Source organism: Pieris napi, chromosome 16, assembly GCF_905475465.1.
Source record: "Pieris napi chromosome 16, ilPieNapi1.2, whole genome shotgun sequence".
Taxonomy (NCBI): domain Eukaryota; kingdom Metazoa; phylum Arthropoda; class Insecta; order Lepidoptera; family Pieridae; genus Pieris; species Pieris napi.
Window position 1 is genome coordinate 11,968,785 of NC_062249.1, and position 18,891 is coordinate 11,987,675.

Genomic DNA, 18,891 nt, shown 5'->3' on the forward strand with positions numbered 1-18,891 from the left:
AAAGTATATATTTATATAGTAGGTTTAATCTCTTCTTACTAAAAAGAGAGAATGACATTATGTGAGATACAATCTGGAAAATATGCATTGTAGATAATATTATACTTATTAGAAATTTTCTACAATCCTACACCGGAAGCTATTCGGCTATGTCAAAACTGTGTCTTTTTTAAACTGTGTCGTTTTTTTAAATGATAATGCTACAAAATTGTCCCAAATATAATATGATTTTTTAATACTTTTCAAACCTCTATAATATATCGATATGTCTCAACATCTTAAGGTTCTTATCAGTTTTGTCTATGGCGTCGAGAATCTAACACTTACCGTTACTGCAGGCCGTTAGCATGCGTGTTGAATAAAAATTGGAGATCAAGTCCAAAATTAAAAAAATTACTAGGCTGATCTATATCAAATTTATGAGGCTATGCTAGTTTTCTGCTTCAGAACCATAAGTAAGTGGCTGGTTTGCCTTTGTATGGCGGCCAGCTTTTATTCGCTCATTTCAATTTTTTTAAATGACGGCTATCATTCCGTTGACAAATTTAAGGAATGGTTTTTCCCAATTATGGCCCGATTTTCGTTTGCTTAATGTAATTTCCTATTACCAACAGAATTGGAAGATCAAAACCGGTAAATTATTTTTTTTTTTCATATAAAGCTATCCAAAATCACTTTTGAGGGGACATCGGGGTATACAAAAGTGTCCTAACATCAACTCCTAATTCAGGGGAGTGATCCCCTGAATTACATCTGGTCGAACACCACCCACCTAAGTATTACCACTTTCGAGGGCTAATGATGGAGAGACCCTTGGACTCTTAGACATAGACATAGACATAACATTTATTACAAACGAAAACACACACATAACAATACTTAAAGAAAACATAAAATAAAATAAGACATCACAAACAATAAAAATTAAAAATTAAAATTAAGAAATTTTCTTTTGCCATTCGGTTCGCTTTCAGTGTGCAATGTGTGTGTACTGTGGTTGTAATTGGCCCTGGCTCAGCATTATGCTGAGGAGCAAAAAGTTCCACAGCGCTGGTCATTCTGCCAGAGACCACAGCAGCTAGTTTGCGCCTCTAATAAAATAAAATAAATAATTATAATACCAAGTAGAAAAATAATAATAATAATATTAAAGTTAGAAGTGTGAGTAAATCGTGTGTAACGGTGTATAATAAATAGAATTAAATTAAAAGTTAAAAATAAGAATAAATGTAAATAAGTAGATATTTGTTTGTTTTATGGGTGGATAAAAACCAAATTTCGTGGGACTTTTGTTGAATCAGTAGAAGTGTCTTATAAGTGCGACTAAAATTCGACTTTAATTACGACCACCACCATCGGAACCTCCATTCCTGTGGGTCCTCTATTTGATAGACATTTGTAAAAGTAAAAACTAAGCATTCCCCATCGATGTGTGTCAGTATATTGGTACGAGTTGCCCAACCCGTGGGGCCCACCTATATGCTGCCTTTACTATTTTCGTCGGATGCTCCAGATTCCGTTGCTGAATCTGACTGCTGTCGCCGAAGTTAATCTGCAGGGCATAGAACTCTATATTCCATTTTCTACGATGCTGATCGGTGGCAAGTCACAGCCTTAAATTAAACGTTCTTGCAAGACAGTCTCGCGTCGATGTGCTCTTTATTTGAAACACATCCGAACCCTAAAAATCCGTCTAACTATCGCTCAATAGCTATAACGTCCTTGTTTTCCAAGCATGGAAACTATTATTAACGGCCAGTTCCCGTTGAACTCGAAATCTTAAAATAGTAATTTAAATTTTTTGCTCGAAATATTTGGTCTAAAGCCCCTGACATTGACAACATTTATTTTATTATCATTATTGACAATATCAATCTAACATGTAATGCTGTGTCATTTGACGTTTCGACTTTGACTATTGACTGTTGTTTGACATTTGATGACATTAATATTCGTATTTCATTTTTAAACATCACAAATCACAAACATTTTCAAGTTTCAACACTTTGTAGTCGGAATCGAAAGAGTGAGTTAAATTCGGAATTGGAAACGAATAATTTTGATTTAAGTGTTATGAGACAAAATTAAAAAATATTCTACACACCCTTCAAGTTATAGTGTGAGTGAGCATCTCATCCGATCCAGTTGCCGCATAAAATTTAAAATCTTATCTGCATTCACAGTACGCGAGAGAAGATACATAATATCCTGAGATTGTTTTTTTGTCATCAATGAATATGCAGTGAAATGAAATCATAATGCGTTACAATTTATTCGCGTTAGTACTAGTGGCTCAATAGACACGGTAGCGGTGACTACTACTGAATAAAATGCCTTTTGTAAACATAAAGAAGCAATATATAGCAATCGGCATGTTAGTTTTTGTGGCTTTATTTTTCTTCAATACTCGACCGGCTTTCCAGTGTCAGATAACTCAGGAAGTGAATACATACTTGCCTACAATTTATGGCATTACACCAACCTATGCCCGACTTGCACAAAAGGCTGATCTCACAAGGTAAATCATGATTGTTTTGGCCTTGGTTTGAATTTGTTCTTGCTTATAGAATTGATTACTTTAAAATTGAGTAACAGTGAGACTAATAGATTTATTCTATAGACAAAGAATATAAGCTATGAATTAATAGCTAATTACTATAAAATATTTTTTTTAGATTATCACAGACACTTATGTTAGTTCGAAATTTTCACTGGGTTATTATTGAAGATTCTGAAACTAAAACTAAGCTAGTTGAGAATCTATTAAAAGAATCTACATTAAAATACACTCACCTCAATGTCAAGACGCAGAAATCGAAACATTCCACTGTAAGTAAAGTCGTACTTTATTACTAAACTTGTTCCTTTTGGTTTTCTGTCACTCAGGTCTCCTGTTACAGAGACCAGTCTCTCACATACACTTCCTAATGTTATAATCTTAGTTTAATCATAAAAACCTTATGTATGTGAGAGAAGAAAATAAAGATTATTATTATTATTATTATTTTAATTTCAATATCTGTTCCATAATATAAAAGGAATTTTGCTATGTTAGGTTATGAGTTTTAAATACAAGCTAGTTGGTTTTGTCATAATTTTTAATTTTATTTAAATACACCTGCTGTTCTGATGAGCGTTCATACATCTGACCTTACGTAAAATTCAACCTTAGACAGTTGAAAATGCCAAGGTTACATTCCATTAAAGAAAATATTACTAACTGTATGTGTATGTCTGATATTATACATTAATTTTTATCATTACCATTTTTATATCTCCTTTCAGGGATTGGATATAAATATATGTGTTTTTAAGACATCTAAGTACTACACATCTTGGTATTGTGTATGTTAATACTTGTTTTGTAATATTTGTTTCAATAACACTTAACCCTATGTAATAGAACTTGAAAGTGTTTAAAACTTGTTATGATTAAACCAGGATAGCAAAATATCCTTTTAAAAAAAAAATCTGCATGATGTGTTTATTGATATTGAGAACTAATATGGTTTTTACACTATTTTTTATAAATTGAAGACTAAAATCTAATTTAACTTGATAGTAATAATAACAATTTAATTTAAATAATTAAACTGTATAATTGTATTATGTAAATAATACTTTCTAACACAAGCTGTATATTTACATTCTTAAAAAAAGACTATAATTTACAGGCAAGTGGTGTCGAGCAAAGAAATGCAGCTTTGAGCTGGCTTCGAGATCATTTACGGCAAGCAGAAGACAAAAAGGGTGTTGTATACTTTATGGATGACGACAATACCTATGCATTAAAAGTCTTTGATGAGGTAAGAAAAACAAATGTGCTCATTATCTTTATGTCATCTATTCTTACTTTAGGGATTTTTGTGACATTATATTTATCTTATTAACGGACATCTTTAAGCTATGATTATAGAAAACATAATTGCCTACTCAGGTTTCTATTTTGCTAAGATTTAAGGTCAAGACTTGTAATACTTGAATCTGAATCTTAGGCTTACTCCTGTAGTGCCACAACGATCAACGATAAATTGGCAAAAAGTTCTTGCTGCAGATATAGTAGTAGTAGTAGTATATGTAGTTGTAGAAGTTTACATAATTTAAATATACATTACATACATTGTGAACATGTTAATCATAGTTGTTTATGTTTTCAGTGACAGGTATGTTGCATTTTAAACATTATTTATAATTGCATTGTTTGTATAAACAAGTGATCTACATTAATTGTTTGTGTAACTTAAATTCGTAGTGATATGTTAAGCCATTGAAGATACACATGTAAATTTTTTATGTCTTGTAAATTACTTTTTGCGACAGTTTTAAATTTGAACTTAGTATATTATATATATTAATTAAATTACTTTTTGCGACAGTTTTAAATTTGAACTTAGTATTATATATATATATATATTAATATAATGTATGGGAAATTAATTCTTATACTATATAGCCTAATTAGTTCACTGTGAAATTAACATTGTGATTGAATACATATTTACTTTTTAATGTTGATGAAATAAAAAGTTTAAATTAAATACCAGTAATTTTGGTCGTAATAAACTACAATGTTCATCTCCTACAATCAACGTCTTAAAATTAATAATTTACTATGTGTAGTATAATATATAAAAGCTGGTAAAACACTATATTGCAAACAATTAAATGCATTTTACAGATGCGAAAAATTAAAAAAGTGGGCGTTTGGCCCGTCGGAATCGTTGGTGGTATGAGAGTGGAGATGCCTTTAGTCACCGATGGGAAGGTGACCGGCTTCAATGCAGTTTGGAAGTCGTTTAGACCATTCCCGATTGACATGGCTGGATTTGCAATTAATGCAACGTTGTTTTTGAACCATCCAGAGGCGAAATTCTCGAGGAAAGTCCAATCTGGTTTTCAGGTAAATTTTTTTCTTATATACATATAATGTTCTAACTAAAGTTCAGTTGTCTGTCACATGTATGACATGTTAGTTTCTGCGCACCTTGGTTATTTGTTTCTTACTTGGTTGGATTTTTTTTTAAATTACTGCTGTAGATTTGCTACAAATACATGTTCTTTCCTCCTAATAATAGTAGTAAATGTGTAATAGTTAATGAATAAAAGTGCATTTCCAATGTTATATTACACATGCAACCAATACTCATCATTTTCAATTTAAATTCATGTTAAAAAAACACATTAGTTTGCTTAAAGATTTTATAAAGTCAAGGTGGTCATTTTTGTTTTATATTTTGATAGTGTCACATACAATATTAAATGAAGGAACTCAGTTTAATTTTTCTTTAATTTATATAAAATATACCGTTTATGCACACGGCTCGTGAATGTACGCGCATATCTTATTATCTAAATCCCTACACATAATGTACAATAATAATACACTTTGTGCATATCATTATAACACAAAACATGACAAAGAAACTACAAGAAAACAAAGGATGTTAAAAGGTGCTATTACTGCTGTTAAAAGCAGTTTCTTCCAGACAACTCAGAATGACCATTAAATATAGTTTAATTTTTGTGTATTGGCTGTATTTCCAAAACAGCCAGTCCAGTTGTGTGAAGCCGGGATAGGCCGTTAATAATATCATATAACAAAACTGCAATTGAAAATGTATAAACAAAAAAATGAATAGTAATTGAAGGTTCACAATTTAATCACAAATCTGGTTTGATAATTGAATAGTTATGTTATATATTATACTTCCTCCTGATAACATTATCTATACACAGAGCAAATCTATTTCAGTATGAATGAGTAATATTACGATAACATGCGCCTAAAACATATTTTTTCGTCACGGTAACAATGATAAGGAAAAACTTTTAATTTTATGGGTGAAGAAAACATATTATGAATTAATACAGCCAACATATAAAAATATAGCTATGGATTTGTGTGTCTGTTTAGTGATTGTTTTGACGAAAATCGTTTTAGTCGGGTGACATGTTCAGAAACTTGTGTCACACCAAAACCTCACGAGCGCGATCGCAGGTATAACGAGAGAGAGACGGACCGATCTCCCGTCTCATCTCGAGCGCTGCCAGTCATTCCGTGAATGTATGAAGAAAAATGTATATCATAGTCGAATAAGTAAACTTGTCATTTTACACCCGAAATTTATCATCAAAAGTGTGAATAAAACGATAGATGTAATTTAAAATTTGAAAAAATTGTTATCTTCATTAATTCCTTACTTCCCAAAAACTTATATCACCAATAAGACGTTATCACGTAAACATCTCGATCGTAAACCTACTTTACAAACAACCAATATATTTTTTTTTTTAATAGGCAAGTAGGTGATCAGCCTTATGACTTATATCCATTTTTGGGTCTAAATCATACCGGTTTCCTCACGATGTTTTCCTTCATTCAGCAAGTATTATATATAAGTCCCTTGATGCAGCTGTGATTCGAGCGTTCGACCAACCCTGCTCTTCCTGCTCAAAATAAATATATCTATCTATATTTATACCTTACTTATACCCTATACTTAAACTATATAATATATTTAATAACAAAATCATTTTTTATACAATGCTTTTACTCTGACAAGTTTCCATTTACAGATCTCTTTCTTATAACAGAAATAGCTTTCATGATTCATAAGTTATATTAAACTGGATTAATTTCATATAATCTTAGTTGTAGTAGTATATTCTATCTATATTTAATATATACAAGTGCGATGTGTACGCACGAAGCATTGCTATCCTAACTGTGTTCCAATGGATTTTTAATGTGCGCAATTTCGCTCGGACGGTCAACACAAAGTTGAATACAGGAAATCCGATAAAAGAATGATAGTGTGAAAGTACTCTTTATCACGATTGACCTTAGACCCTTTTTATCGTTTAATTGTTTTGACCTCATTGTACATGTTAACTGAACCATAAAAATTGATCTCGTGTTACCAACAAAATATTGTTGTAGTGTTGTAATAAGTATAAACATATTTATTACAACTCAAGGCTATTTTACTCTAGACTATTGTTGATGGAAATAAAAAGACCTAATTGAGTACAGTACAAAGTATATACAGTGTAAACTCTATATAACGACACTGAAGGGACTGTACATTTTAGGGGGTTATAGAGAGTTGTCGTTAAATGAAGAGAAGAAAAACGGATAATCCAAGACTCCTACTTATTATTCATAGTCAACAACAGTCTATACGTGCAAGCGTTCCCGATTTGTAAACAAAAGAACGAATTTCTTAAAAAGTTCGTATGCATGATGCCGACAGTCGTCGGACAAAAGGTCGTACACAGCTGCGCCGTTTTTACTTATACTAGCAACTTAAAAAGTACTTTATAACTCAATTTTTGTCGTTATTGAGAGTGGGTGTCATGCTATGTAGAGTGTTTCATTATATGGAAGGCAAGCTAAACCAACCAAAGCCAATTGAATTCCACGCTTTACACTGTAGGTACTTAAAAATTTAGTGGATTTTATTTATAACGACCTTTGTTGTAGTAATTTTTCAAATTGTTTATAACAAATTCCTATATATCCCTATGATGCCAAACACTTGTTTTATCTTTCCGTGTTGGTCTAGTGACTTAAGCGTACGACTCTCATCCCTGATGTCATATGTTCGATGCCCGGCTGTGCACCAATGGATTTTCTAACTATGTATGTGTATATTTAACATTCGCACGGAAAAGGAAAACATCGTGAAGAAACCGGCTTGCCTTAGACCCAAAAAGTCGACGGCGTGTGTCAGACAAAGGAGGCTGATAACCTACATGGTTATTAGATTGATCATGAAACAGACGTTTACCTGTTTTTAATAGATATTTGATAATTTTATTATAATATTCTAACATTGTCCAGGTTATCTGCACTCTATGCATGATCAAGACATGTTTCCATTTACGTTTACCGTACGAGTATTAATTGCGCACAAATAAAAATAATTTGGCCAGGTTTTGAAAGCTCTACTTCATGGAGAACACTCAAAAAACTAGACTACTTACCTTCACCAAAAAAACCTCACAAATATAAATACATTTATTTTTAATATTATATATATATTTATCTTACTTAAGATAATAATACACAGATTTTACAATAATATATATATACGTTTTATGTGTTTCAAAGAAAACCAATAAGTTACGGATCGTAAAAGATTTAGGTACTATATACATTACCTTAATAGTGTGTCAGTGTGTGTTGAAGCCTACAATTAATCTTTAATAACGCATTTCAGGAAAGCGAGATACTGAAGTACTTCACCACTCGAGAGGAATTAGAACCTTTGGCCGACAACTGCACTAAAGTATACGCTTGGCACACGCGAACCCAAAAACCCTCAATAACGAACCCCAAAAAATTAAAAACCCCACCCATACCCGACGATCATATCGAGGTCTGAAGATTCAACCGTAACCAATAGGCAAATCGTCAGAAATTTCAAAAATTTAAGATTTCTTGAATCGAGTTTCATTGGGTAAGTCTACTTTGACAGATGACTTGATTGATCGACCATAGACAAGCGTACGAAATTTCACACTTACTGTTTTAAACTACATAAAATTACAGTTTTACATAGATTGGACTTTATCGCCTATTAAACAGAAGACCCTATTTCTGAATGAATGCATGTGGTAGGGTATTGTATTTTCTTAAGGTATGCATAGCATGCATGCAATGTATGCATAAAGAATTAGCTTCATCTTAGGCTTACATTGCATGTGAGTTTTGTATTTAAGACATGAAAAGGCCGAGACTAAAAATATTTTAATTAACTTATTTAATCGAATTTTACAGTATTGTATGAACAAGATTGAGCAATATATACGAAACAAATTGCCCCAATTTCATCGATGCATTAACAGTGTTTTTTTAACTTAAAATCTTTGAACCTTAAAAAAACTGTTTAAATGTCGGCGAAATTGCTGCGATTAAAATTTTATAATAATTAGGGTAAGATATTTCGCGTTCATTATGTAAGTTTACCAGTGACAGAATCTGACAAAGTGAAAAAATATAATTGTAGGGACATTATATACTCCAAGTAGTACATAGGATATCGCTATATACTTAGAAACAGTTTATTTATATGCTATTGCAAATTATTTTTTATACATGACTTAAAATTAATCATTTTTAAAAATCATTTCTTTTCATTGTATTCTTCTTAATAATTTAAAGCATAAGCTAATTAAGTTATTTCCGGAAAAAATAGAGAACTTATATAAGTTAGAGGATATATCTGTTCAACTTACTATATTTGATATTTTAAAAAGCAATAATTTTAGCAGAAATTGTATTTTTTATTCCCAGTATTATTTTGTTTGGTATTATTTTTCAAATATTTTGAATAATTTTTATACTAAGTGCTATTCTTCGCTAGTCTAATTTATATATTCGTATTAACGATGTCTCGAAATACTCTAATACAAATGAAATACTAAAAAGAGATTACCTGTGATTAGAATTTTAAGCATTGATTAACTCATTTTTATCGGTAATACCTTGGTTTTACATTTTTATATACAGTGTGGGTAAGCACCAAATACGTTCTCGAGATACAATCAAATAATCAATTAAAAAGTCTTCAAGGTTAGTTAGAAATGGATCATAAGTCTCAATCTCCTCTTGAGTGCTGTCAAATGTGTCAAACTTCATAGAAAAAAAAAATGATTTGACAGCTCTTGAAACTAGATTTAAGTTTGATTGACATTTTATAATGCTAATTTTTCATTACACAAAATTGGTTTTATTATTACTTAAGATGCGTATTATATACGTCATATTTAATAATGGTGAAAAAACTTGTATGGCTGATGCGTAAATAGCCTATTAAATTAAAAATAAACAAAAAGTTTGGTTCTCATCCATGCTGTATACATTTTTAATTCAATTTTCTGTTTTGATCATAGGCTTAAAACGGAAAAATGAATTTAATAACACATCGTTTATAATTTATTGCTTCTTTTAGCGGTTAATAGTAGCTTTAAGATAATTTAATTACTCTAGGAGGGTCCTAATAACGCACAAAACGTATCTAACTAGTTCTAGCTTGTTCCTCTTAGAAATTTACGTAGACAGAGGCATATATTATAGCAATATCCGACTAGTTGTTCCAACTTTGGTAGAGAAGTTTTACTTTAAGTCGCGTTGAGAGGCATATGTGACCGTTTCGAACTAGCGTTCTAACGCCCAATGTAAGCTACGTTATTTAGATATTTGTCCTCTATATAATTTTATATAACATGGCAGGAAAGTATACAACGGGCCTAATTAATAACATTTGTAATAATTAAGTATGTAGGAGGAGTAACGGACCTTAGCCACGAACTTCGTATTTTCGCTATTAAAACTTCAGCTTTTGACAGCATCTCATTGACATTTTCGAATACACGTGGGTATTTTCCAAAAACGGCCGTGGAGCGCTGCTCAAGGATTTCAAATAAATAAAATAATTATCATTTTACGTACTGTTCGTGATACCTAAGGTCTTGTTCGCTCTTGAGTTACACAACCAATTAGATTTAATTATTAAGATTAGAATTGTATTTGAGAGACTCAAAATTGAGCGATCAGGTGTTTGAGTCGCATAGAAGGTAATTCTTAAACCCATTTAAATCGATCAATAAATATTGCTTGAGATTATCTTACAACGCATAATATATATAGTTAATACGCTCAAAGTCGGTCTTATTTTAAGTCTAAGAATAGTATTTGTACTTATGTAGAATTAATTTTGAATTCTGTGAATTCTTTATTTTCATAATTATATCGAACAAACTGCCAGAGCCAATCTCTTAGCATGATTGTTTTATTATTATTTTTTTTAATCTGATGAATCTTAATTGTATTTTTAATTATTCTTAAAATTTAGTTTTATATAATTATATATTATCAGCAAGTTCATAAAATATTGCAATTAGGATGTAAATTATGCAGAGGCCTAAACTTTTTAAACATCTTTGACATAGATGGCGCTAATTTAAATATTTATGTTTTTGAACATGTAATATGATTAATAGAATATTTTAGAAATATCACCGTATTTATTATGATGTATTTATGAATTTTAACAGGGATTGTTTGCTGTCTTACTGTAAGACTATATCGCTATGTGTAAGATTTTATATCAAAATGTGAATAAATTATTCTACTGAATTGTTAATTTTTATTTTAGGCTAACACTCCTAACTCCTAATCATATTATAAAAGATTAACTAGAGGGGCCTGTCTCGATTCGCACAATAATATTCGTTCCTCTTTAAAAAATAGTATAGATAACTTTCTCAATGTTTGATTCGTGTCCTAAACTTTCACGATATCTACAGCATGGAATAATAAACAAACAGGAAATAAATCTAAGTAGGTTTTTTAAGGGGTCAATAGATGGCGTGGTATTAAGTTTACAACCACCATCCAATTAACAGTGTTTTATGAAATTAACATTGCAAGACGCAGTTAATATAACATTAATATATATATCGCACGTCGAACAAGGAGTCTGATTATAGGTTACAATCGCTTGTTCAACCAAAAATCATATTTTTCTTGATTCAAAATACGGTAGGAATTAATATCCATTAGTCATCAATGGCTCGTTAGCTCAGCGGTTAGAGCATCCATCTGAATTTCAAAAAGAGAAGGTCGGGGGTTCAAATCCCTCACGAGCTGACATTTTTTATTTTTCTGAATGTAAAATTTTTTCAAAAACCATTAAAATAAATAGACTTTAATCAATTTTATCTACTTTTATTTTATTTTTAGGAACGATAAGCGCTATTCATTTCAAATGAATTAATTATAAAAAATATTTTTTTTAATTAGCTAATTAGATGTCTATGGCTTATCTAGGTATATATTCTGATATTCTAGATAATCTGGCCTCATTGGTGGCTGATTACTAAATGAGTTCGTAAACGCCTAACACAGATGCAACATTATAATTATAATTTTTGTTCAATTTGCCAAAACAAATTTTATTGCTATTTTATGTATTAAATTGTATATACTTATTAATTTCATTATTTCTTCATTCATTAATTTCTTATTAAACAGCTTTTTTAGTAAGCAATTTTTCGTTAATTTTAGTTTACACCAGTATAAGATTACCTAATGTAATCATTCTTATCTATTAAAAATGCACGTCTTTTCACGTACAAGGTAGGGATCTAATGAATGCTTTTGAAATATACAAAGGACACTGATGAGGAATCGCAGTCGCCACAACAAGTGCATTGATTACTCTCCGATACATTATAGATACTGTGTTGGAGGTACGTGACCCATTTTAATGAACGTATGTTTGTTTTAACCAACAAAATCTTTTTATAACACAATCAAACATGGACGTGTCGATAGATCAACGTCAAAGTTAAATCATTTATTTCAATTAGGCCTATTGAAAAGGCACTTTTGTAAGTCAAAATTACTAGTTAAAAATATTTAAAATAAAATGTCTTTCGAAACTCTATACTTTACTCTTTTAAAAGAGTTTTTACAATATTTTGTATACATTGATTTTATAATTATGTGGTACCTAGAAAAACAAAACTCCTTTACCAAAATAAAATAGGCGGTTATAAAAAACCATGCAGCAGAACTATATATAAGTAGATACATGGGGCTCACATAGTTACAAATATTGCAACTACAGATTATTTTTTATATAAAAAACAAATTAACATACAGTCAAACAGTGTGTTAGCTACGTTAAAGTGTATTTCTTTTAAAAAAAAAAGCAAATAAACCTATATAACTAGATTAGCAGTTGATTTTGTTTAGTTTGATTGTCCATTTTATTATAAAATTTAATATAAATAAATAAATAAATTATGCTTGTCTACAAAGTGTATTATTGATAAAAGTTTTAAATTTTCTTTAGTTTAGTTTTAATATGTCACAACTCACAAGGTTTTTTGTTGTAACATTTAACATCTTAAAGATGTCCGTACTTTGGCTAATTTGTAAGATGGATGAGCAATTTGATCTTTATTCCTAGTATTAACGTCTATCACTTATCGTGGTAGCGAAAATATATAATGTTTTGTACCGGACAAGTAATAGATAAAAGTTAGTTCAAAAGAAGTTGTACGCATATTGTGAGCTGCTCGTAGCTGTTAGGCATCAAATGGATGCTTTTCCCGCTGTGCTAACGAGACAGTAATACTGTTATTATAAAATATAAAATTATATTAGCTGTGACAACATTATTCCGAATTTGTATTTTAATTATCCATAAACGTCTAATATTGCTGATTGGTTTATTAATATATTCACAATTAGCTTCAGAATTTTTTCGCTTTCTATGTGCGTATTTAACATTCGCTCGAATGGTGAAGGAAAACATCGTGAGGAAACCGACTTGTTTAGACCCATAAAAGTCGATGGCGTGTGTCAGGCACAGTAGGCTGATCACCTTTTTGCCTAGTAGATATTAAATAGAGTGACAAATGATCATGAAATAGATACAGAACCTCTAAGACCCAGACCAAAAAGGATGTAGTGCGTTAGTAAGTTAGCTAACAGCTGTCTAAGGAATACCTTACTAAATCTCAAATATTTAAAGGAATTGATATAAATTAAGGTATAAATGCGTACAACATAAACTAACCTAAACGTTCATATTTCAATGTTAAAGTTTCGTGAATGCAGCCAGGTTATCTGAGTCGCATTTTATGCAAGTCATAACTTTGTGCAAGAACGTAACAATTTTATCCATATCATATAGGATGAAAATATTTTTCATATAAAATATTCTCGGAGATTTCTTACTTTTATTAAATCTTACCCTATCAACGTTTAAGTCTTGCCTTTGAAATTATTAGCTTCGTCTAAAGTAGGGAATATGTTTAATCATCTCTACATAAAAGAAGAAATTGCTTTGTGTAGTCTGTTTCTATGCCACGCAATCCATTTTCCACGCGAAGCCACGCAGGCTATCATTCGAAGTAATCAGTCCATGAGGTCACGCCTACAGAGAATTAGGCCACAATAAAAAATTAAAACTTATCCTGATTTCTTTACGCTAGTTATTATGATTGCTTAACACTTTTCACTTGCCGTGCCGTACCGTGCCCCTCTGATACACTTTACTAGTTATAAAGTACATCTTAGTCTGGTACACTTTATTTTCTCGCTACTTTTAATGCTGCTCCTTGGAACGTAAGTATTGTTTGGCCTCGTCCAGCCAGTAATGTAGGATGTCGTTTTAACGAAAAGAACAATAGATTTGGTAAATATTATATATCTGCACATTAATTTAGACTTAAAAATTTTTATGATCTTCAATCGTTCCCCAAAATTGCATGCCCACCTCGGTCCTACCGACGGAACTCAGCCCCGCACTTGGTTGTTCCACCCTCAACCAAAAACGCTCGAGAGATCGCCGACATTTTCCCGCGCCAATATTCTAGAAAAATCAACCAATTAACAAAACTACATTAAACATACATCAATTTTATCTATTTTGATTACTCATAATTTAAGATATTAATAATACAAATCTTTTTTTTATTAAATTACCTGATTTATAAAAAACTCGTAGGTATTTATTGTGTAAATTACCGGATATTGTTGTATAAAGTATGAAGTGTCACTGACCAAGCGGTTTCATTCATTGGCTAGCGCCTTCGCGGAAAATATTGAGAACTATCGTAAGGTTTACAATAAAAATGTTATTTATATTCTAATTATTAAATACAACAAGTATATATCAACTATATCGATATAAACTAACCATACATAGAATTATTAATTACGGTATCGTATTCGTTATACAATTTTAGAAACCCTTACAGTGTTGTATAAATAGGGTACCTGTAACTTAGGATAAACATTTTTGTCTTCACTTATCTTCTTGCCCGCTCTACGTCATTGACTTGCGAATTGGTGATAAATGTAAATTTAGAATCAATAATGTAGCATCTTTTCTGTTGACGTTCATAAGTTTACTTGGTTACTTATATAAAAAGTTATTTGGGTTTGAGTTATCACAACCATTTTCTCTAACTACCCATATGAAACACAACAACTAAATTGAATCGTGGAACAATTCTAATATAATAAACGCAAACACCTATTCAATTATCAGAACTCCTAAAAGCAAATAACGGAAAAGGCTGTCAGCAGTATAAAATATTTAGTTTGTAAGGGAAGAGCCTCAGGGGAGCGGTAATTTAAATAAATATGCAGCCACATATTTTATGTATGAGCGAACATCCCTTGATGAAGCGAAAACCGCTTAAATGCTTTTCATAAGCTTTTGTTACTGTTCGAATCTTTCAATAAAATATAGGCGTGATATAGTGATCATTAAATCCATTAAATTCCAGCTATAGTACATATTCTGTTGTATTGATTAAGATATATAATTTGAAGTGTATTGGACGCATTCTACGGCGTAGCACATTGCCAACTTATATGTAGCGTTCGCTATAACGTATTATTGTACTGTAGTATGTATCAGTATCACATCAAAAACATTTAATTAATGTAAAATAAGACCAAGTTTATTATCCCAAATATACTTAATCCTAAACAAATAAATAACATCAAAATTGGTGTTATGTTATAGAAAAAATGTCTAATTTAATATCTGTTTATTAAATAGCACTCCTCATATTTAACAAGTAATAATTAACTTAATCGAGTAGAAAATTTAAACTATAAAACGCAGTATAGTTAACAGGCCGTTGCCGTCACTTTTTTATATTACGTGTCTTGTCTTGTCACGCTCCCGTGTTCACATAAACTGAAGTCCAAACTAATGAAATTTTAAATGTTACCGTATTACTTACGAAGTTAAGATTAACTCTTACATTTAAATATTTAAACGTGGCACTTTAAGCTTTGCAATAATCGAAATTCTACAGTATTTCCTATAGGTGTCGTAAGCCAAGCTGACATAGGCTAGATCACGTATTGAACATTAGTTCAACAGTTTCTCTGCCAACTCTCTAATGGCGGAATTGGACGTGCTTGCGAGTTTCAGGCTTCCAATAATTATAATAAACCAATTCGAATATCGAACTCGAATTTCCTTTGGAAAAACGTCGCGAAGTATGTCGAAGTTTTTAACTAAAATTACTAAAACTATTATTGATTATTATTTGTTATAACAATAACAATTAAACAGCCTTAAAGGTGACTTAATTAAAATTATATCACTTTGTTCGAAATACATAATTTTAGTTTAATAAAATTTTATGAGGATGACCCAAAATATTTTTACTCGACCGATCGTCACATTTTTTTAATAGTCACTGTTGAGTTTTACTCGGGTTATGTTACACGCATTTTTATTCTGATTTATTCGTTTTTGTTAATCCTATCTGTTAATAGTTACGTCCTTAATTTATAATTTTATAGTGAGTGTTTTGTGAACTATTGTGAGGCAGGGTCTTACCTCTCTTATTGTTCCAAAAACTAATATAATTTCTCCAAATCCTAACGACTGACAATTGTGTGCCTTTCTTATTGCTAAGGAGACATTGTGACGAGGTATGTACTCAGGACTTATTATTTTAGTATAAGATTGTGTATCGACGGCCACGTAGTAAACAAAATAGAAAATAAGCATGTAATATTTAGAATTCAAATAACAAGCTATATTCATAATAATAATATTTTCCTTAGCTATACAATGTAATTAAGGCAACAGTACTTTTATCAAAGAAAAACCTAAAAGTCATCACACCAGAAAGTTTATAACAAGAAATGTCGTTAATCAAAAACGTGAACAGTTCTCTGCAACTGTGTGATAATTCAGGCATAATTTTTTAATTAATGTATGCCTTTTATATTTCTACATACTCCTTTTAATATATTCAAAAAGAATACAATTATTTATCATTTACAACTATTAAAGTAGTTATCATAAAACAAACTATTCTTATTTGTTACTATACTTGCCCACTTATTCCTCGCAGTGGAACACCAACGTCAAACATCGTATCTTTCTAATTATGTTGTGGTTTATGACATTTTCCTTTGAATAATTGTAATGTAGAGGGAGGGTAAAACTTGCTTAGTTTCTTGCCCGTTCTTCTCAGAACAAGGCCTTCTGGTAGTTTTGGGAACGGATGGCGTAGTCTTGCTCTTTCGCGAATTTTGTAAACGTTTTTGACATTCATAAGAATGCCCTAAGACGCATCTAAACTGAATAAACGTATTTTTATTGATTGATTTAGAGTTATTATATTTAGGGGATTTAAAACTAATATTTAAAAAAAACAGTATGTGAAACAGATGAATGATGAAGACTTATGGTTCTCCAAGAAGAGAGCGTACCTATTTTTAAAAGGCAGGCAACTCGCTGGCCCTCTGGCATTGAGTGTCCATGGGCGGCGGTATCACTTAACATCAGGTGAGCCTCTTGCCCGTTTGCCCCCAGTTCTATAAGAATTTATGTAGTTATTAAGTATTAACTAAACATTTGATTAAGTTCACTATAGATCCAAGCAAGCTAAGCCTGCCTTTACAGGCTTCCTCGTATCAGTCTGTAACAAGCACGCATTATGATATAAGTAGTTGAATAACACTACATTTTAGTTATATTCTAAATAAAACTATATATTTAGTTATATAATTATTATTATACAACATATTTTAATGAATAAACGTGTGACTAGTAATGTAATAGGTAAGTGTAGCGGCAATAGCCAGCTACATACTTATTCTTCTCTTGACTAATTCGTTATAGCAATCTTATTAATTTTATTATGAGATATCGTAATCCAGATTTCAGAGAACGATTTTTTTGTTGAACAGTTATTAAAGTGTTAAACTGTATAAAGTCATTGTTTTTCATAATGTTGTAATACTTTGGCAATTCTCATAAGACATAACACGATAAAGCAAGATAATAACAGCATAGAGTGGCCATTATTGGCACCTGCCCGGTCGGCGCTTTAGAGCCAATAAATTGTGTAAATTGCCGTTCGAGTGTGAGAATACTCAGATGTCGGCGAAAGAACATCTCCTTCACTTTTATGCACTTTAATTAAATATAATGCGTGTTTCTGCTACATAAGACTTAATAGTAATAAATTCTGAAACTAAAAGTATAGTTATGCGGTGATATCTAGGTACACCTTGACACGTGAGCAAAACTATTTTCAATCGAAATTTCTAATAGTAAAAGTACAAACAACAAACACGACGGCTCATTGGTCTAGTGGTTAGTACCCCTGACTGCGAATCCATGGGTCCCGGGTTCGATCCCCGGCTGAGACAAACATCGATGTGATGAGCATTTGGTGTTGTGCTTAGGTCTTGGGTGTTAAAATATGTATTTATATGTCTATCTATCTATAATATGTATGTATATCCGTTGCCTAGTACCCATAACACAAGCTTCACCAGCTTAGCATGGGACTAGGTCAATTGGTGTGAATTGTCCAATCAAAAAAACAAAAAAACAAAAGTACATATGTGAAACAATGAAATATATCCCCAAAGGCTGAAGTGCAGTCTAATTTTTAACTGATATTTAAATTTGTAATCGTTTCAGTATTTCGAAATATTGGTTGCTGTAATAAACATACAATACGCGGTGTTCGCTTAGTGGCTGGCATTTAACACTTGTTCTACGGTGAAGGAAAACATCCTGAGGAAAGCGGCATGCCATTGGCCCAAAAAGGCGTGTGTAGAAGGCTGATCACCAACTTGCCTATTAGAAAAAAACAAACAGATACATAAACCTGAGGCTCAGATGTAAAAGGTTGTAGAGCTATTGGATCTTTTAATCAACCTACTAAACTATAATTGTACTAATTTAGGTTTGTTAGTATAAAAAATCCCAAAAACATCTGGATATTTTTTTAACGTTTTAAAATATACTTTTATAGCTACATACAAACATAGAAGAGGTTCATAATAATTTTTACCTAGTTTTTATAACGAGTAAG

General features: G+C 31.2%; 1 protein-coding gene across 1 annotated transcript; it reads left to right on the forward strand.

Moving 5' to 3' along the window:
* Positions 1-1,989: 1,989 nt before the first annotated feature.
* On the forward strand, positions 1,990-8,607 carry LOC125057290 (galactosylgalactosylxylosylprotein 3-beta-glucuronosyltransferase I). The gene is made up of 5 exons (XM_047660902.1): positions 1,990-2,518; positions 2,676-2,829; positions 3,675-3,806; positions 4,679-4,900; positions 8,223-8,607. The coding sequence occupies exons 1-5, from the start codon at positions 2,331-2,333 to the stop codon at positions 8,385-8,387; spliced, it is 861 nt and encodes a 286-aa protein (XP_047516858.1). The 5' UTR covers positions 1,990-2,330; the 3' UTR covers positions 8,388-8,607.
* The last annotated feature ends 10,284 nt before the right edge of the window (positions 8,608-18,891 follow it).

Bases quoted from the DNA above. Each gene is read 5' to 3' on its own strand.
- LOC125057290 (XM_047660902.1), top strand. From the start codon at position 2,331: ATGCCTTTTGTAAACATAAAGAAGCAATATATAGCAATCGGCATGTTA. The intron at 3,807-4,678 runs GTAAGAAAAACA...TGCATTTTACAG, and splicing joins CATTAAAAGTCTTTGATGAG to ATGCGAAAAATTAAAAAAGT. The intron at 4,901-8,222 runs GTAAATTTTTTT...AACGCATTTCAG, and splicing joins AAGTCCAATCTGGTTTTCAG to GAAAGCGAGATACTGAAGTA.